The sequence below is a fragment of the Haemaphysalis longicornis genome, unplaced genomic scaffold (genome assembly GCF_048455015.1).
Source record: "Haemaphysalis longicornis isolate Haplotype H1 unplaced genomic scaffold, Haemaphysalis longicornis Haplotype H1 scaffold_1, whole genome shotgun sequence".
Lineage (NCBI taxonomy): Eukaryota > Metazoa > Arthropoda > Arachnida > Ixodida > Ixodidae > Haemaphysalis > Haemaphysalis longicornis.
Genome location: NW_027526203.1, coordinates 447,380,602 through 447,400,171, shown reverse-complemented (window position 1 = coordinate 447,400,171; position 19,570 = coordinate 447,380,602). Strand labels below are relative to the sequence as shown.

Sequence of the window (19,570 nt, the reverse complement as noted above, 5' to 3'; positions counted from 1 at the left end):
CTCAATGCGGGCCCTGCGGTGCAGGACGGCGCTGATAAACGAGTGTGGCGCAATAGGGGCGGTTCGGCACAGGACAGTGCAGGTAAACAAGTTTGGCACTCTATGGCGCAGCTGTTCCACCCCCTAACTCATGGTTTCACATTAAAACCAGTAGCGACACCCAGAATGCGTCGCCACCTGTGCAAGGCAGCAGCGCTCCTGTCACACACCAGATTTGTGGCAGGACTCAACATTTAAAGGAGCCATGAAGACAAAACACAACTTTGGTTCATTCAAAAGATTGCCTCATTAGAATCATACTGACACCACTTTTGTAAACTTCGCTCAAATAAAGCTGTATAATTAACAAAAAAGGCCATGCAACCCACTCATTCATTCCCCGCAGCAGAACCTTTGATGTCATACCAGCCAGCTCTGCGATTGGCGGAGGCTGGCAAAAGCAAACGTAAATTAGGCAGAGCTTATAAGCTTTCCAAACAGGCTATTTGCGGTTAAATTTAGGCCACATTCTTTTTAAAGCAGTAAGAATGGTGGGACCAACAGTGGAAGTTACGAAAGCACACGTAAACATAGAAGTACCGATGTGTACTGCTGTTGGTACTGCGCGAACTATGCTTGGTTTAGCTGCACAGGACTGTGGGGCTTTGTGGTAGTTTTAGACGACACTGGCCAATTGACACAAGCAACGGTGTCTCACGTGACCATATTTATTGAGCGAGCTTTCTGTTTCACGAAACGATTATTTTCTCCCCGAACAAAAACAAGCCAGGTTCAAATATGGTCAAAAACAAGCCAGAGTCAGGAAATGGCTTACCACGGAATGGTGGCGCCATCTAGGTTCACTAGCGGTAAACAAGGCTTTCCAATCGGCTGCAGAGCGGTCACAGGGTGTCTAGCAAATCGCCTAATTCAATTTCCCTGACTTTTCCATGTTTTCCATGACTATTTTAGTCGAAATTCCCTGACCTATACACAACAGGCGCCATTCTGTGGAAATGGTCCGTGGAGCACATAAAAAGTGTAGAGAAAACATTCTATCGTAGGGAAAAACACATTTGTTGCAAGTGCCCTAATTCTCAAAATGCACTTTGATTAACTTCAGTTTGTTCATTCAGCTTGAGGTTTGCTTGCCTTCAGTTACGGCTTCAGAGAGTTTATTTCATCTTGCATGCGGGATAGAAGCTTCAAGTTGCGCTTAAGCAAGCACCTTTTGCTTTTTTTCTTGATTATCTTGGCTCTACATGCAATGTGAACCGCATGGTGCATTTCCGCACGCGATTCGGGCACGTCGGCGTTGCGCGTGCGATTTTTTGACGTCCGCGTCGATGATTAGCGCGCGCGCGGCAGCTTCTGCCTCGCTCAGAAAATGACGCGCGTCGTGCGCGGAAGTGGGAGGAGCCCGACGACTTGCGCCAATGGGGAGCCGCGCGCCTCATGGCGGCAGTTTCGAAGCGCTCGAGGCAGCCGGCTGGCTCCGCCACAGATGCTTAGGCTTACCGCACCGGCAGGTATTGCATGGGCGCTTTCACTAGCGGCACGGATGATGTTTTATAATACCGTTTTCACCCACATTATAAGCTCTTTTACCGCACAAGCAACTTCGTGCGTGCCTCGTGCTGCATTTCAGAGAGAGAGCGCTTAGAAGCGGTCACTCGAACTTCACGGTCGAAGTCGCCGCCATGTTGCTGCCGCCGGCAGCACCGCGTGCAGCGCGCGGGTGGTTCCGCGGCAGCGTCCGCGTACCTGTAACGTGCGCGGCGCGTTTTCGCGAGCAGAAAACGCCGCATGCGGTTCATGCTAAACCATGTCATGTTCCTTTTCGATTCTCCTGAAGTCATAAGAAAGAAGTTCATTCAAGATTAGCTCCCGAAAAGTGCTGCCTTTTAAAATTCGCTGGAAAAAAAAGCGCGTTGTGCGTGTGATTTGGGCACCACCTACATCGTCCCTCTGCGCAAGTGCACCCAGCAACTTACACCAGCTGAGAGCTGCGTGAACCACATGGCGAGTTTCTGCATGCGATTCGTGCGCGGTATTTTCACGGCCGCATCGACGATTTCATGCCTCCGGTGGCTCCTTTCCTGCACACGCAAGTGGGTTTGTGCCTTGAGTAGCATTTTAAAGAGCGGTAAAAGCGGCCGTTGGAGCTACCGCACTACTCCGCGGCCGGTGCTGCCGCCATGATGCCGCGCCTGCCGCTCGGCACGCACCGTGCGGGTGGTTTCCGTAGCGGTGTCAGCGTGCCTCAGGCGTGCGCGGCGCGTTTTCGCTTGCAGAAGAACCAGAAAACGTTTCTTGCGGTTCACGCTTCCGTCGCGCACGAACTTGTTGCGTTCGGTAACTACTTGGGGGCCTCCAATACTGGTTTCCCCTATTCTAAAACAGTGTGGGCAGGCCCCGAAGTGGTTTTCCCTGACTGGTACTACTTGATTAAAAAATTCCCTGACAATTTCCCGACTTTTCCCGGTGGCTCGAAATTCCCTGACTTTTCCCGGTCACTAGACACCCTGGGTCAGTTCCTGTGACGTCATTGCAGACCACGAAAACACGATTTAGCGTGAAAATCAAAATTTTAACGTAAATTGATTGATTTCTCAGTGAATAAAACATCATTTGCATCCGGACGAGCGCCGGGGACGCTATAAAACACGAAATCTTTCGAATAAAACAAACTTGCATTTTGTCTTCATGGCTCCTTTAAAGGGAGGGGCCCTGAAGACAAAATACAACTTTGTTCAACTTGAAAGAACAAAGCTTCAGTACCTCACTCCCGTCTGTTCCAGCCACAAAGGATGTTTTTTAATCAGAATAACACAAGAAGTATTGAAAAACCTTCAAATTTCGCTCTACCATAACGTGATATGGGCAGGGGTGACGTTATATGGGCCAGCATTAAAAACAGTTTTCAGTGTTAACTGCATGTTACCATTCAAGTAACACAATTGAACAAAACTCTACTCGGGAACAAGTTAAGAACGGCAATAGCTCATGTACGGTATCACTCTGCCCAAGCGACGGACCCAGATGTCAACCGGCGCGCGTTTTGAAAGGAAATCTGACTATTTTACTAGCGAAAAATAGACGCGGACAAAAAAGAAGTACACAGGACACTCGCTAGCGAGTGTCCTGTGTACTTCTTTTTTGTTCGCGTCTATTTTTCGCTAGTAAAATGCAGTCAGATAACCAACTAGCCCAACTTTATGCCTTAATTGAAAGGAAATTGCTATCAATGCGCGATATCGTCTGCCTTTTCTCACGTAGGTTGTTTGTCGTCGCTGCAGTAGTTTATAAGCACATTAAGTCCAAAAAATCCTGAAAACGGCTCGTGACATGTTCAAAATATTCCCAGTAATGCACTACTTGCACCCGCCGCGGTGGCTCAGTGGCTAAGGCGTTGCACTGCTGAGCACGAGGCGGCGGGTTCAATTCCCGGCCGCGGTGGCCGCTTTTGTGATGGAGGCGAAAAGCAAAAATGCCCGTGTGTACGGAGCCCTCCACTACGGCGCGCCTCATCACCTGCGTTGTGTCAGCGCGTTAAACCCTAAAAACCATCAATCACTACTTGCGCCGCGCGGAGCAACATCCAGTTGCAGTGATGAGGCACAGCGGCAACTTCCGTTGCCGTTCTTAACTTGCACCCTAGTATAGAAGCCCCACTGCAATCGTCCAGTCATGTATCTTAGCGATTGGTTAGTTTGGCAGCTGCCAATCACACAAACAAGATTCTGTGACGACATAGAAAAGTTGCCGGAAAGTGGCTAAAAAGTCACCACTGCTTCACGTTTTCTCTAGTATCTCCATTATTTGTTTGAAGTTTGCGATTAAATTGTTACTACAACAAAAAAATCTTTCTAACGAACCGAACTTATATCTTGTCTTCTGCACCCATTTAAATTAAGGGGAAAGCAGCGTGTAAGGGTGGCAACTCTGCAGCAGGAAACCACCCAAAATATGTCATGGATACAAAATACTGTAAAGGGACAACAGTTTTGGTACATTTTGCTGCATGCTATTCTCAACCCCAGTGAACTTTTTGTTGCTCCCTCCCCCCAATTTTGGGTGGAATAATTCCAATGCCTCTGCATGCTTTGCCAATGATTCAGATACTGAGGCAAACAAAATATATACATACCCTCCGACAGAGCAGCGCCCTGTTGGAAATGGATAGATAGAGCCAGTCGTCCCATCCTTCTTTAGGACGACTAAACGTGGAAAGCAGCGCATCCTGAAAAGAGACAAGCATTTTGCAAGGCATGAAGGCACGGGGGCAACAAGTCCACAGTTTTCACACAACCAATTGCTGCTAATGCAGTGAGACGCGCAGAACCAGAAGTCCCTACAACTGGGTACTTGATATCTTTTGTAGAATTTGGTCCACTTCAGTGTCTCGGCTCAACTTGGCAAACATTATAAGAGAGATGAGTGAGTATAGCGTTTTCAGAGCTATGCAAAGTGTTGGCATACATTATTCCCTTGCATCGTTCGCCCTGCGCATGCGTAGTGTGCAAAGTTGGTATTACATTTAGTGAACGTACCACAAACGCACGCTATTTGAGCAAAGTAGTGTGCACACGCTACAACCGTTGTGCACCTTATGCACCCCTGTGTTTAATACCGTATTTATTCGAATATAAGGCGAGGTTTTTTTCCAAAATTTGCGGTCTCAAAGTCATACCCCGCCTTATATTCGAGGCTCAGTATCCCAATATGCCGATTTTGGTGTGACAGTTTTGGTTTACACCATCCAACCATTTCCAAGCTTCCAAAAGAGCCCGACGACACTGTTGGAAATGTAAGAAAGAGATTTCAGAATAATGCGCATAAAATTTTACACAAACGCAGGTTGCAGATAGTAATTACAGAGTTTCGGCAACTGCAAGGTTATTGAATAGTTAGCGATACAGCAGAGGCCATGGCAGCAGACGCCTTCGACCATGTCAACGAGCTGAGCCAGCAGTAGCCGTTCCAAGCCAGTAGTAGCCGCAAAGCTTGTAAACAAGTCGGCACGCCATTATGAATTTTTTGTTGGAGCTGTCGGAGTCCCTGCTGCAAGATTTTCTTTCTCTGTGCTTGTTTCAGGCAACCGGCGCAATGGCGAGTAGTCGTTGCCACTACGATACAGCCTTCAAGAGGGAAGTCATAGCAGAGGCGGAAGTCACTGGAAACTGCGCGGCGGGTCGAAAGTGACGTTCCCGAAAACAACGTGCTCCTGTTGGCGTAAACCGAAGACGTCGCTCTTAGCATGCGCCGCGACAAGGAAGGCTTTACGTGGCCCACGAAAGGGAGCGTTTCCCGAAGAGGAAAAAATTCACAGCATATCCACGGGGTGAATGATGATGAGTGGGCGAAGCTCCTGAGGGGAAATCATCGGTAAAACCGTGACTCTTCAGTGAAAGTTCGCCCACTACATCTGTGTCCGAACGTAACGTCTAGAAAGTCTCGCTTAAACCGCGCGTCGGCACCTTGGGGCTGAGCTCGCCTGATGCGTTTTGCAGACGCCTCACGAGCTCTCACTGCATCGGGGTCTGCCTGCCGATACGCGCGCTTTCTCGCCGCTTCCCGTTCTCTGACGTTTTGGAGATCTTCTTCGCGCCGCAGCCGTGCCGCTTCGCGTACGGCAGGGTCCTCGCGCCGTTGCCGTGACGCTTGGGCCTCTTGTTCTCGAACGCTGGGATCTTGGCGGCGGCGTCGCGCAGCCAGACGACACGCTTCGGCCTCCCGCTCTCGTACGGCAGGATCTTGGCGGCGGCGTCGCGCAGCTTCACGGAGCGCTTCTGCCTCGCGGGCTCGCACATCTGCAGCCTTATCCATCGGGCGACTCCGAGCGCGCGCCAACAGCGAACGGATTTTATTACAACGCTCCCCGCCATCTAGTAAACAATCCAAGAACTAAACTAGAGGTAGCCACGCCATCTAGTAAACAATCCAAGCGCATCTTTTCATCATATACAAGTACCGCCATCTAGTAAACAATCCAAGAACTAAACTAGAGGTAGCCACGCCATCTAGTAAACAATCCAAGAACTAAACTAGAGGTGGCTACATACATACGTCGAGGATGGACAGACCCACGCCCTAAGGAGCTTTGCCCCTAAAAGTGCTGACGGACTTCGTCAAAGAGAGAAGAGGCCGCGGATGTGGTCGGGACGTCTGAAGCGGGCGTCCCCGTCTATGCTCGCCCAGTGGGTGGTCGACGCTTGGGCAGCGATCCCCGAAGCCATGGTTGCGGCATCGTTCAGCAAGTGCTGCATTTTAAATGCTCTTGATGGCGCCGACGACGATGACCTCTTTGAGTGGGCATGTGACAAGGAAGATTCGGATACCACCACCTCTGAAGACGGTTTCTAAGTTGCACTTCCGTCTCGCTCCGAATAAATACTGTTGTGTGCTGATAGTTCATGAATACTTGGTGTCTGCTTTGCTGAAAGGTAAGGAATTTAGTTGCCCTTTTTCTTTCGGTATTTCGCCTTATATTAGTGTGCAAACTTTTTTTCTTTTTCTTGGGTCCTTCAACTCCCCCCTCGCCTTATAAACGTGACCGCCTTATATTCCAACAAATACGGTACATAGCCAGGGGTGAGACAGCTGAATCAGATTTGGGAGCAGGTTTTGGAGCAGCGAAATCTTAATTTTGGAGCAAAAGAACCTCGAATTGGAGCAGAACTACATTTATTATATCACCTTAGCAGCCTAAAAAATCAAATGTTTGGCAACTCACGACTTAAAAGTGCACTTTTTAATCTGTTTTGAATGCACAAACACTGAAACAGCCTCTCAATAAAGTTTTTTTTCTACCAGAGTATCACAAGGTATGAACTGCACTACCTTTTTACAAACCATTTAAATTATTAGGTTCTATGCATAGATAATAGAGTGCCATTGAAAATACCGAATTGAAAAACTAAGCAATCTTAAAGGGACCCTGCAACACTCTTCGTGCAGTGCAAGTAAACCTGTGCGACGTTCAGATTAGACTTCCAGGAACACCCAAGCCAAATATTATACGTGCACGTGAAGAGGGAAGCGCGCAAATCGCCGTGAAAGACGCGGAAAAACCAACCGCACTCTCTTCAATTCTCCTTATTATGCACCCCTGGCATGGCCTCTGCGACGTCAATCGGGCCATGGCTATCCCGGCTGTCCTATTGGCTGTCGCTGGTCAACCTCGCGGCTAAATTCTGGCATTTCCTGTGACGATCAGCAGTCGTCGACGCTGTGTATGAACCTCTTCTATGTCTAACCTGTCCGCATGCTTTTGGTGTTTCTTTTGTTTTGAGTGACGAACTAAATATTCCACTTTCAACGAGTTCACTCGACAACAAACGTTTATTGCTCCAAAAACGCCCTACCAGCCTGAGCGCTTGCTTGCGAGCAGGCCACCATGCCTGCTTTTTTGTGGCACCAGACCGGAAATAGACCCGTCCACGTTGCGGGGGACAAGGACGAAACTCCCCGGCCTGTGACATATCGAAGGCCGCCAAACAGAACGCCGCCTGCCGCCCCCCTCTCCGGGAGAGAGCGCGCAGCTTTTGTCGCGTTGTCCGCGGTTGAGTTTAGAGGGAACATTTATGCGCGATTGATTTTTCATCGCGCGTAGTTTCGGTGATAGTGAACGGATTTTCATAATTCTTGCGGGAGGAGATTGCAGGGACAATTGACTTTACCCCAAAATACATTCCAAGTAGCCGATGGTAAGTGTTGCAGGGTCCCTTTAAAGGAGCCATGAAGAGAAAATGCAAGTTGGTTTTATTCAAAAGATTTCGTGTTTTATAGTGCCCCCAGCGCTTGTCCGGATACAAACGGTGCTTTATTCACTGAGAAATTAAACAATTTAGGTTAAAATTTTGATTTTCCCGCTCAATCGTGCGTTTTCGTGGTCCCAAATGACATCACAGGAACCGACCGCTCTGCAGCCTAGAGTACCTTCATTCACGCATCCGCCGTACAGGGTAGAGACACGTATACGCTGGCGCCGCCATTTTCGGTTGCTCGCTCGCCGCCGAAGCAAGTCATTGTGTCAAAACCGCGCTAAAATTATCGCCGCAACGCGGTTTACTGAAGAAGTTTGGATCATATTGTCTGTTTCGCGTTGCTAGGTCTCGTGGGAAACAAAAAGAATAACGCGTTGAGCCCGTTGGCCCAATTGCGGCGGCACGGGACCGTTCAAAGGTTGTCTCCACCCTGTACAGCGGTGTTGGTTTATTCCCGCGTTTCTTTACGTTCCGTAACCTAGATGGCGCCACCATACCGTGGCAAGCGTTTGGTTTGTTTTTGCCCGCATTTAAACCTGGCTTGTTTTTGTTCTGGCTCGACAAATGGGGTCACGTAAGACACCGTTGCTTGCGTCAATCGGCCAGTGTCGTCTGAGACAACCCCAAGCCCCGTAGTGCTGTGCAGCTAAACCAAGCATGCTGTGCGCAGTACGAACAGCAGAACGCATCAGTACTTCTATGTTTACATGTGCTTTCGTAACTTCCACTGTTTGTCCCATCATTCTTATTGCTTTGTAAAGAATGTGCCCTAAATTTAAGCGCAAATCGCTCGTTCGTCTAGTTTGTAAGCTCTACCTAATTTGCGCCTGCTTCTGCCAGCCTCTGCCAATCGCAGAGCTTAGCTCATGTGACATCATAGGTTCTGTTGCGGGAAATGAGCTGGTGGGTCGCATGACCATTCCCGTTTTTCCTAATTATGTAGCTTATTTGAGCGAAGTTTAAGTTAAAAGTGGTGTCAGTATGATTCTAACGAGACAATCTTTTGAATGAACCAAACTTGTGTTTTCTCTTCATGGCTCCTTTAAGGCATTTTTATTATCACGTGAATGCCAAAATTGCTAGTTTTGTAATCCCAGACATGGCCTTACGCACAAGTGTAGAGCGACGGCAAAAGTTGTGCAAAGTGAGGTGAGTTGTCGCACCCCACCAGCCCTCCCATTTCATTCCCCAAGGTGCACATTCACTACGATCATAATTTAAGTAACGGTATGTTCAGCCACCTCCCTCTTGGCATTAAATTTCACTCCAGATAAATGAACAGTTATTACTGGCGTGAAATAATAGCCCATCCCGCTATCGGACAATGCTTGAACATTTTGCGGCGATGTAGCCTGCGCCGCTGCTTCTGCAGCGTCGATCCCATTCATGCCACTCGCAAGCTCGCTGTGAAAGGCAGCAATAACTCAGCGTTTTATAACACCGCAATAAGCCCAAAATTTCAGTTCAAACACGCGCTGGCCTCACACTCAAAGCCGAAACGCGGCGAATTTGCGAGCGCCATGTTTTTTATGAACTCCCGTCTTTCGAGACCCGCAACAGATCAAACGACTAAATGTAAACCTAACTAACCCCATAACTAAAACCAAGGTAGAAAGGCGAAGAGCACTCTGCCTGAACCACAAGCAACTGCTTTGCCTGGCGGCCACGTTCATCTTCACCACATCAAGATGGCGGCGCCCAGTAATGTCGTTCTGGAGATACGGCGCTCCAAAAATTGCCTTTTTTTTCATCAACTTGCACGAGTATTCTTGGATAAAACCAGCGCGAATTCAGACGAAGACAAAGGAAGTAACCACAAGGAAAGCCGCTGGTTACTTCCTCCTGTGGTTACTTCCTTCGTCTTCGTCTGAATTCGCGCTGGTTTTATCCAAGAATGTCTAAATTCCAACTAGCCCAGCTTGCAACCCTCTCGCACGAGTAGTTTGACGCCTCAGTACACATAAGTATTTTTTCTACAGGACTTTGCAATGGTTTCGATGGGAAAACTAAAAACGCACAGAACAGAACATGTGCAACCCGACATTGTGACTTTCGAAAAAACTATCTCCGGGACAATTTTATGCCCGTTTTTTATTGAATGATCAATCAATAGAACCTTTACAAACACCATCACCTTGGGGGTGCTGGAAAATAATGCCATCAGTAAGCATTTTCCCCCACTGACACTGACGAGAGCGTTAAATTCCTTGGCTTTCAGACTGTTCTGGAGCAGTTTGGCGCAATTTTTGCAATTTTCAAGCTTTTGTAGCAGCCTGGCGCAGGAAAACAAATTTGTATCAAATCTGCGCAATATGCGCAGCTGTCTCACCCCTGCGTAGCGGCCAGTAGAGCGGAGCACCTCAGTGCTTGCACTCTCCTGTGAGCAGTAATTTGTATCTTATAGAACAAAATTTTGCTTCTGTCTGCTTGTATTGGTCCCATGGCTTGTACGTTGCTCTTGCGGTGTGGAAAACATTACCCAAACGAAGCTCCTGTAAGCTGGCCGCCAAAGCTGTGAATGTTGGTGCTGTTGATGCTTCACGGTGGAATGCTAAATGTCGATGATTCACGGTGCTCCTGCGGGTGGACTGTGCTTGCTATCCCAGTGTGTGCAACCGAAAGCCTTCTGGGCTTGCGCCAGAGTGAAGTGACTTGCTGCACGACCCCGCAAATCGCGTGGAGTGAATGCCATCTCTACAACGGGCAGGAGGGTGAAGATCACGTTAATCTTGTCCTTCGGCCTCACAGTGCAAGCAGTTAAACCATTACATCGCGTTTGTTCAAAACGGATTTCTAGATTTTTCCGAGCCGAATAAAACGTATTTGTCAAACCCGGTCTCATTGCTAAGCATGCTGTGTGCAATTGCCAAAACAAGTAACCTCGGGGCTTCAATGCTACCAGTGGAGAGTCTACTTATGTAAGAGAATATTCATATGCTATGCATGTTTCGCATTCAATGGGAAGGCGTTTGGTTCCACAGGTTGAGTAGCCATGAAAAATCCCAGGTGCTCGTTTGGCCAGATGAGCGAGTCGCTTCGCATTTGGTTCGAGATACCGCATTAACGCTGGCGCGTCGCAACTCAAAACCAACAAAATGCTGCATTAAACTTTTCGCGGTGCCGACGCTGCATGCCACAAAAATTGCTCACTTAGTGTACACTACACTAAAGACTCTTAACGCATGTGCAGAGGGCCCCATTTCAGCCCTCACACTTCCCTAATCTACAACGACGGCGTTATTTAGGCCAAGTGAATCATTGAGACCTACATGCATCCCACCCCCTGGACAACACTTCATGCAGTGCTGTACAGGTGCATCGTGCCAGTTTATTAATTATTTGACGAAGGCAACTTTAACCGGTTTAACTCTTCGTTACCATAAGAAATTGACCGATTTTTAGGGGTCTAAGAAAATATTTTTTTTTGTGCTAAGCACATTGGTTAAGCACACATTGCAGTGACATAAAATGCAGATGATTCAACGCCCTTTCCAACGACACCAGTTTTAATGATGCTTTCATAAATAATGATTGCAAAAAAAAAAAAAAAAATCCAATCCAAAATTTTTGTCCAGGCGTTGAGTAAAATAAAGAAAAAAGAAGTTGTATATAACAAACCACCGGTAGTAGAAAAAATTTGGAATATAAATTTTGCAGGCAAACATTTCAAAAACCAATCCTAGAAAAAAAAATCAATTTACTCAAAAAAATTGTTAGATTTAAAAGAAAATGCTAGCATGCGTGGCACCCATGCCTTGTGGTGAAGCCCACCCTCTATTTCAAATTTCGCAAAATTTTGGATGGTTCTCTGGAAGAAATCAGGTTTGACATTATTAAAGACACCAATTAGTCCCCACGTGATCACCTTGGTCATTTGTCAATGATTACCTTGTCAATGATTACAGCCAGCACAAGATTCAAGGCAAGCAAGCGATGCGAAGAAATCCGCTTAGAGTTGAAAACCAAACTGTGTGCTTGTTGACGTTCTGATCGTCACTTATCTGTCAGAACTTTCACCTGCAGTTTATTATCATCATCTTCTGACTCACTATGGTAACCCCACTTGCAGGAATACGGCACAATGCAGTAGAACAATGCCCAGCAAGCTTTCACCAAGCAGCTGTTGCACTATGAGGAGAGTTCAGCACTCAGCCAGGAACATTGCAGCGCCGCCTAACATTTTCGAAAAGAAATATCGTCTGCTGAAGACTTTGTCAGAATAGACAGTTTAACTATGAAGCGACACTAAACCTCCAGAAGTACCCTCATACAGAAACGAAATTGGCCAGTGAACAGCTGGCAGTGTTCAAGGCCGATTGGAAGCGCTCCCCTCATTTGAACTGATATCCGACGACTGGGTGTTACCTTTTGACTTTCAGCTGAAGCTGTTATCGCAGAAGTAAGGTGCGGGTGAAATGGAATCGCGCCGCTCTTTTTTTCGAGGAACAGTAGCAGGCGACGGAGGCACCGTGGCAAATCAGCTTGAGGTTGGGTAACTGCGTAGTAGCGCCAAATATAAATTTTGCAATACAAAAACAAAACCAAAACTGCTCAAAACTGGCTGAAAATGCCAGGTCCACCTGTTCGACATTCAGGGGCCTTCAGAAATAAGCTTTGGCAAAATAAAGCTACCCTTTCTACGAACCAAAAGTCACTAGTGAATAGCTTGTGTCATATTCAGGTAATTATCACCTCACAATGCTGCCGGATTACAAAGCTGACAACACAATTTGGTATTTAGCTTGCTAGGAGCCTTTTGATTAAAAAAAAATTGATAGTAATGAAGCCTAACCACGAGTGTGGCATGCTTTTTTTTTTGTGAAATGCAGGGTCAACGCTCCGTTTCACAACATACACGCACCTAAGCTGGCAAGAAATGCCATCAAAAATCTCAATGTCGCCGGAGTGAGAAAATTTGATTTGAACTGATTCTAAAAGTGGAGTGCCTGAGCGAACCACTGAGGCGTATTAGGTGTACAAGAAACGACTACATGCCGAAATTGGCAATATAAAGCATCGATCACCGGTGATCAATTTGAATAGGCATAGCAACGAAAGAGTTAAGTAACTTTCTTCTGCTTCTTTGCTCCTTCGTTGTTTTTTTCTTTTTTCTGTTACTGGGCAGTGTCCACCCGCTACAAAGTACTGTGACACAAGCTTCATCCCCACAAGCAAAACTTTTTGCGCATCGCACATACGCCAAATTCTTTAGGGCGTCGATGTGCTGTTTGGTAGTACCGTATTCACCCGATTCTAACGTGCACTTTTTTCCGGAAAAATAGGCCGAAAAATCGCATGCGCGTTAGAATCGGATACGAAACCGAAACTGCCAAAACAGCGAAAATTTCGTCCCACCCATCACCATCACCATCTCGAGATGGCGCCAAAGCTTCTAGAAACGATTTTTCGGACGCCGGAAGCATAGGCGCCGAGGCTTTTCTGTCGGCGTTCACACAAATCGTCAAATCATTCCACTTGCGTGCTTGATAACAGCAATGGCAGCAGCGGCTCTCACGCGTTCAAAACGAGCGGTCAGCTGAAGCATGCGCCTCTGAAGAAACTCACGGGATGGGCATGAGAGGCGTGGGCCACGATCCCATCGACCATGGTTGAACGTTCGTTCAGAAGTGGCATCGCGAATGCGCTTGACGACACCGAGAACGAGATGTTGTGGTCAGCGGAGAGCGACGAGGAGTGAGATGAGCGAGATGACTTCGGGAAATAAATCGCCCGTTTCTCTCGCATTCGTTTTTCTTGCTCAAGTTCCGTGCGCGTTACAATTGGAGGTGCAAGTTTTTTCGGTTTTTTAGACAGGAAAATCGGGTGCGCGTTAGAATAGGGTAAGTACTTTACATAATGCAGCGCGCTCCAGTGTCCATTTTGAATGAGACTAAAGATAGCACTGGCACCATGCATATTCTTCAGTTTCACATAAAACTACTTCAGATCACACAATCTGCACTTTTATTGTATAAGGAATGGACTTCTAGGTTACCTTTGTTAACTCTATCAAATTAACTTAGGGACTGCTCACTTTATTTTAAAAGTGTGCGGGACCTAACGAAATATAAACGTAAATTTTTCTACATGCACGTAGAAAAAAAAAAGGGGGGGGCGCCGGCATCAAGCCCATAGTTTTACTCCTTGTGCTACCGTGACAACCACGACCGGCTTTATTATAGATAGCGCCTGCCCATTGCAGCCGGCGACTACAGGAGCCAGCGTGCCAAAAAACTGCCGTGTAGGGACGGAACACTCAGCCAGGTGGGGCTAAGTTTAATCCCCAAACTCGAAAGCTTCGCTTCGCTCACATATAAATTAGCGGTCGTACCAATCAATGCCAATTGTACTGGCCATTACCTATAACACTGGCGAGCAAAGAGAATTCGCGGCCAAGTCTAGACCTTTTTCTTAGCTATGCAAACGTCGGCATGCACGTGTAAACCACATTGCTGTCACATCTGCCTGATCGACTAGCATTACTTATTTTCTAGCATATTCATTCATTTAAACATACAAAAACTTTGTCAACTTCCGATTCACATTGAGGAGCTTTCTTAGTACATGAAGCTCGTCTATGTATATGAGCAAAAGTACACAGGGAAGGCTCGAATTTTTTATAAAGCAGCTCCAACAGGGACATTCTGTGCGTGGAAGTGCCATCATTCTTTTCCAGTGCCAACGACCTTTTTCCAGCGAAGGGGGCACTAATCGACGACAACCTATGAGGCTGCAGCAGCATTTTCACCATAACTGGAGCGCCACACTTGTATGTTCTATCAGGGTGGTTTATAAGCCCAACACAAGGTGAAGTTGGGTATGGCAGCCGTTCCCAGTCAATGCTTGCAATGAGAACCACAGTTACCTTTGGGATATCTTTTTGAGACACTACTCCCGAACCGAAGCGATCAGAACCTGGTGATAACAAATCGCCTTTATTATGTGCCTGCCAGGCTTGCTCAGCTGTATGCAACAAATACCATCGCTTAAGATATGCTCACTGAAAGTACGATGCAAAAATGTTGCACGATCTTTCAGCATTTTCTTTCGCAAAAGCGTTTCGTTTGGCTAGGTTTGCCGTCGAGCCCACCTCCTGCTAAGTTGAACACAACCTACAACCTCTCCATCGGACTCACTGCAGCTTTTTCTAGAACCACTATTCATGCTGCTGCTACACTGCCTACACAGAAGCTGAAGGCCAACTAAGACTGTGCAAGAAATTTTTGATGCACGCTCGTTTTTTTTTTGTTTTTTTTTTCTTATGCTTGTGCTATGCGCCGTAAGCCAATGAAAATTTACAGCTCACCAAGTGTTTCTCCCTGGTTTTACTTTTTCTTTCGATGCACTACCTGAAACAGTGCACGAAGTGCTTCTTCCTGTTCATTTTTTCTGATCGGTGCTATAAAACAAAACGTGCATTTTGGTTTTATTCTTTCGAATGTACGCGCGCCATAAAACTCGAGGAACGCCATGGAACGCGTTAGCGAAGGGTTAGCAGCTGTCGACAATTCTTTGCGGACAATTCCTGGGTGGGTGGGCGCTCGGTGGCCGCCGCCCGGGTGCGTGCATTTGCCAGCCTAACGAAGTAACAATTTCGCGTTAAAAACATGTTTTTGTGCACATCGTCGAGCCCACGGAAGGTGTGCACTACCCCAAAGGGAATCGTCAAACACTGAGCACAACGAAGCGAGAAAAATACGAAAGAACACCGATGGCAGGCCCAGCAAACAAGTATACAGCAGAGAATTGAGGATTAAATGCCGCGCCAGCCGGTGCAGTGGCGTCCGAAAGAACTAAAAAAAAAAACCCAACGAATTCGGCACCGCGGGATCGGCGCGCATGGGCATGTCGCAGCTACTATAACACCGGTCGTGGTGACAATACTGCCAATATCGCAACATCTCAAGTCCTCCGAAACCAACCCAAAATTTAACACAATAAGTGCATTAGCGCTTTAGCGCGTACTAAGGTATTACTCTTACTATTATTAATTTATAAAAAGGAAGTATCGGCCATTCGGACATCCAATGCAACCGCATGCACCGACCGGCACGGCGTACGTTCCGTCAAGACTGGCGATGTGAAAGCTCGAGGAAGACATCAAAAGTCTGTAAAAAAATGATCGCACAACGTGAATTCTGCGAATTCAAACTGGGCTTACGGTTCAGGCCGATCAAGAATTATATACTTTATAAAACGCGCAGACGCGCGTCGGCAACAACAAAAAAAAAAAAAAACAAAAAAAAACCGCGCAAATACGCCTATACATCATTCCTTACACATTTTTAAAGTTATACGACACAAAATGCAAACGCCTCTTTAATTTTAAAACATATTCCCTGATTCTCTGTAGACCACAAGCACATTGTAAATCCAAGCTGCTGCTGGAACAGCGACGCGAATATCGCGCCTATTTTGTCACAAACAGACTCGGGGAAACACAAGCGCCTAGTAAACTTAAATGCCATCTGAACGGCGCATAGTAAACTAGATGCTAATGTTGATTCAACAAAATTATACAATTTACGGCCATTATACGATTTCGAACACGACCAGAAATATACCGGCGTCGCGCTACAAAATCGGCCGATAATTAAAGTAAACAGACCGGGGAAAACATACAAGTGCCTAGTAAACTTACATGCCATCTGAACGGCGCACAGTGAACTAAGCTGATGTTGAACGATGCTGATGTTGATTCAACAAAATAAACGGCAATATCGGCCATTATACGATTTCGAACACGACCACATGTATACCGGCGTCGCGCTACAAAAACGGCCGATTATTGAAGCAAACAGATTCGGAAACATACACAAGCGCCTAGTAAACTTAGATGCCATCTGAACGGCGCATAGTAAACTAGATGCTGATGTTGATTCAAAACAATAAACGGGAGTATCGGCCATTATACGATTTCGAACACGACCACATGTATACCGGCGTCGCGCTACAAAAACGGCCGATTATTAAAGTTAGCGTCTAAATCACGAGATGCAAAACATGCACCTTCAATTATATCACCAGAATAATCACAGGAATTCAAACTGAGCTCATAGCTCACATTTTCCACCCCGTAAACAAATTACTTACTTTAAGGAACGCGCACGGCGACCGTTACGGCCGCAACGGCGGTTGTGGAGGCCGGTTGTCAAAACCTTGAAAGAACAGATTATTATATTTAAATTCAGCTCAAATACATCAACGTAAACACGCTTACGATACTCACTGAAGCATTGACTTGTACCGATATTTAAATGTGCCTTTTTCTGCCCGGCGATTCCACACACCGAAGAACAATAACGGCCGTCTCGTAGCTCGACCAAAACCAAAATGAATCAAAGCACAAAACACTCCGCGCTTGCCTCGCATGAAAAACGGCGCCACAGCCTCCACTATACCTTCAAGTGCTTTAACGGTTCCTCAGAGACGCTTGCGCCTTCCGACGCTTGGTTCAGCCACCTGCCATTTAAGGGCGCCACTAGCTAAACCATCTGAACACCTTCGCATTATTAAAGTACGGCACTTCTACACTGATTTCGCATACCGCCTATTTTTTGGAGGCGAAGATGGTTTTTATTTAATTTCTGAATAAGTATGGAGGGGGCAATGGTCGCTATTCGACGAATAGTTTGCCTGCAAGCAAAAGAGTAGCTTGCCCAAGAATTTTTTTAAGGAAGCTCATACAAGGAAGCACATACATACATAGGGGGATGGTCCAATTAACGCTTGAGCGTTAAACGAATAAATGTCCGAAGCGAAGTACATAATGACTTCTAACTTCAGCTGTCGCCAAAGCACCCATGTGTTGAAGCTTCTAAAGTTTTTTTTTTTTTTTCGCACTGCGTGACACCTTGAGAAAAATTATAAGGGATGCAAAGAGTACAAAAAATAGAGAGAGAAAAAAACTTGTCAGAAAGGGCTTGTTGGGCACCTCCGGCTCGTAGGGCTGGCATTTAACCAATATAGGAAGCATCGGTCAACCGTGTTACACCCGTAGCTGATGTGCAGCACTTTCCGCGGCATAATGTAGTTCCTTTGGCGGCATACGCGCTTTTGAAATTATTTCAAGTGTTTTTGTGATAATTTTTGAAAAAAAAAACTACGGAAACGTGTTAGCGTAGAAAGAGCGACAAGATCCCGTACGCTTACCAGTATTTAATCGCGATTTTCGACTGCGCGACGCGCATTGTCCTGTCGGGTTCGCGCAGTTTTTATTGTTTTAAACAAAATGTATAATCAGTCATTATCCGTGAATGTTTGAAAAATGAAGGGCCAGCACCAGGGAATATACATGGCAGTTCTGAAGAGATTTTAAAATTAAATTAGCTACCTTATCTTTTCACTTCATAATACTTGTCTTAAACGTTCTTCTTAATAATTTGCATCCGATTTGCATCGCGAATTTGCATCGCGAACAAAGAAGAAATGTATAGAAAACATGCATCGTATAGCGCAAAAGTACGTGCTAGGTTTTCAGAATTGTAATGAATGTTCTAATAGTTCTAACAGTGGGGATTTGGGGATTTATTATAGTATACAGCCTTAAATTTGGGTAAAATTTGAAACTACAAACTCACGCACCGCAACGATATATCGATTCGTCGCATATGCGCGCCGCACCTAGATTTTCTAAACGGTATTGCAAAATGTAAGAGGTTAGCGTGAACTAGCAGCTAGACTGCGCTAGTACACTGTAACTGCGCCCATGGGATATGTGTCATATGTATTGTGTTCCATCAGCAGCCGATGTAGATGATGATGCCAGCACAGACAAATACCTCTATTTCGTGCGCAGCAGCGCCAAAAATCATAAGGACATGGCATAAGGACATCCCGAAAAAGGACTTAAATTCCATGTCCCAAACTGCACAGCTATGTGCATTCCTGAGACTTCCGCACTGGATAAAAAATGTTCAAGAACGGCTGTGATTGGCATGCGTTCATGTTGAGTTGGTCAGGCCAATGATCTATTCTTGTGTATCGAAAGGTCAAACGAACAGGATGCGCGTGGAGGAGGTACAACCCGCGCATCGCCTTGCGCGCCGACCATGTCAATAATAAAGCATACCCGTAGGCACGCATGATTGTTACGGTAAGTGCTTCAAAGAGAGATTATTAGACCAACTAATAAAGCTGGTTTTGAGCCCGGCAATTTACGCAGGGGGGAAAAGACCGTTCTGCTAGTTCTGCTCTGGTGGGCGGGTTGTCGGGTTGTCCTTATGCCCGCTTCTGTGCTCGTTTCGTATTTTGTAAAATATTTAAAATTAAAAGTTAATAAGGAATCAAAATTTTTATTTTATTTTAATTACTTTGCATTGCATGTTGGTCAAAAACGTTGATGTTGGTTGACGTCTTTGTACTTTTTACGAAACTGTTATCCATTATTCAGTCGTCACCATGGCCGCCAAACCTGTTGGCTGAACAAGCATGGATCATGTGAACAAGTTTTCGCCTTGCTGCTCGAACATTTCACAATGTAATTATTGCATGTCGTTTATCAGTGTTTGAAGCTGCCGATGCCCTTCTTGCGTCTTATGCGTTATTTGTTGCTGAGGTGCCGAAAGTGGGTGCTCAGTGGTGCCGGGAAAGCTACAGGGAGGTAAAGAAATACGAGCAACCGAGTGCACAGCCTCCCACGCATGCTGCACCATCTGGCTGCAAAGTCAGTAAACTGCGCGCGTGCGCACTTGTTCGATAGCGTTTAACAGAACCACATTTATAGGAAATAATTGACCAAGAAGCGACGCCGGTCATTATTTTGAGGTGCCTTTTCACGCTGCGTCGCCACTGAGTAGTAGAGTGAGCAGCAGTCTTGGGCA

General features: G+C 46.3%; 1 protein-coding gene and 1 long non-coding RNA gene across 3 annotated transcripts in view; one reads left to right on the top strand and one right to left on the bottom strand.

Annotated features, from left to right (window-relative positions):
* LOC144155939 (uncharacterized) overlaps nucleotides 1-17,128 on the bottom strand; it is a 36,745-nt gene extending 19,617 nt beyond the window's left edge. Inside the window, exons 1-4 of one of the 2 annotated variants that reach the window (XM_077687661.1) lie at nucleotides 16,978-17,128; nucleotides 16,842-16,906; nucleotides 12,114-12,244; nucleotides 4,130-4,222 (exon numbers count right to left, since the gene is read on the bottom strand). In XM_077687661.1, coding sequence (XP_077543787.1) covers nucleotides 4,130-4,221 — 92 coding nt within the window. In that variant the 5' untranslated portion in view covers nucleotide 4,222; nucleotides 12,114-12,244; nucleotides 16,842-16,906; nucleotides 16,978-17,128. The remainder of the gene's footprint in view (nucleotides 1-4,129; nucleotides 4,223-12,113; nucleotides 12,245-16,841; nucleotides 16,907-16,977) is intronic. The other variant, XM_077687660.1, reaches the window with a different exon arrangement.
* Nucleotides 17,129-19,142: 2,014 nt separating this feature from the next.
* LOC144155938 (uncharacterized) overlaps nucleotides 19,143-19,570 on the top strand; it is a 34,376-nt gene continuing 33,948 nt past the window's right edge. Inside the window, exon 1 of the long non-coding RNA XR_013319672.1 lies at nucleotides 19,143-19,227. This is a non-coding gene — a long non-coding RNA (uncharacterized LOC144155938). The remainder of the gene's footprint in view (nucleotides 19,228-19,570) is intronic.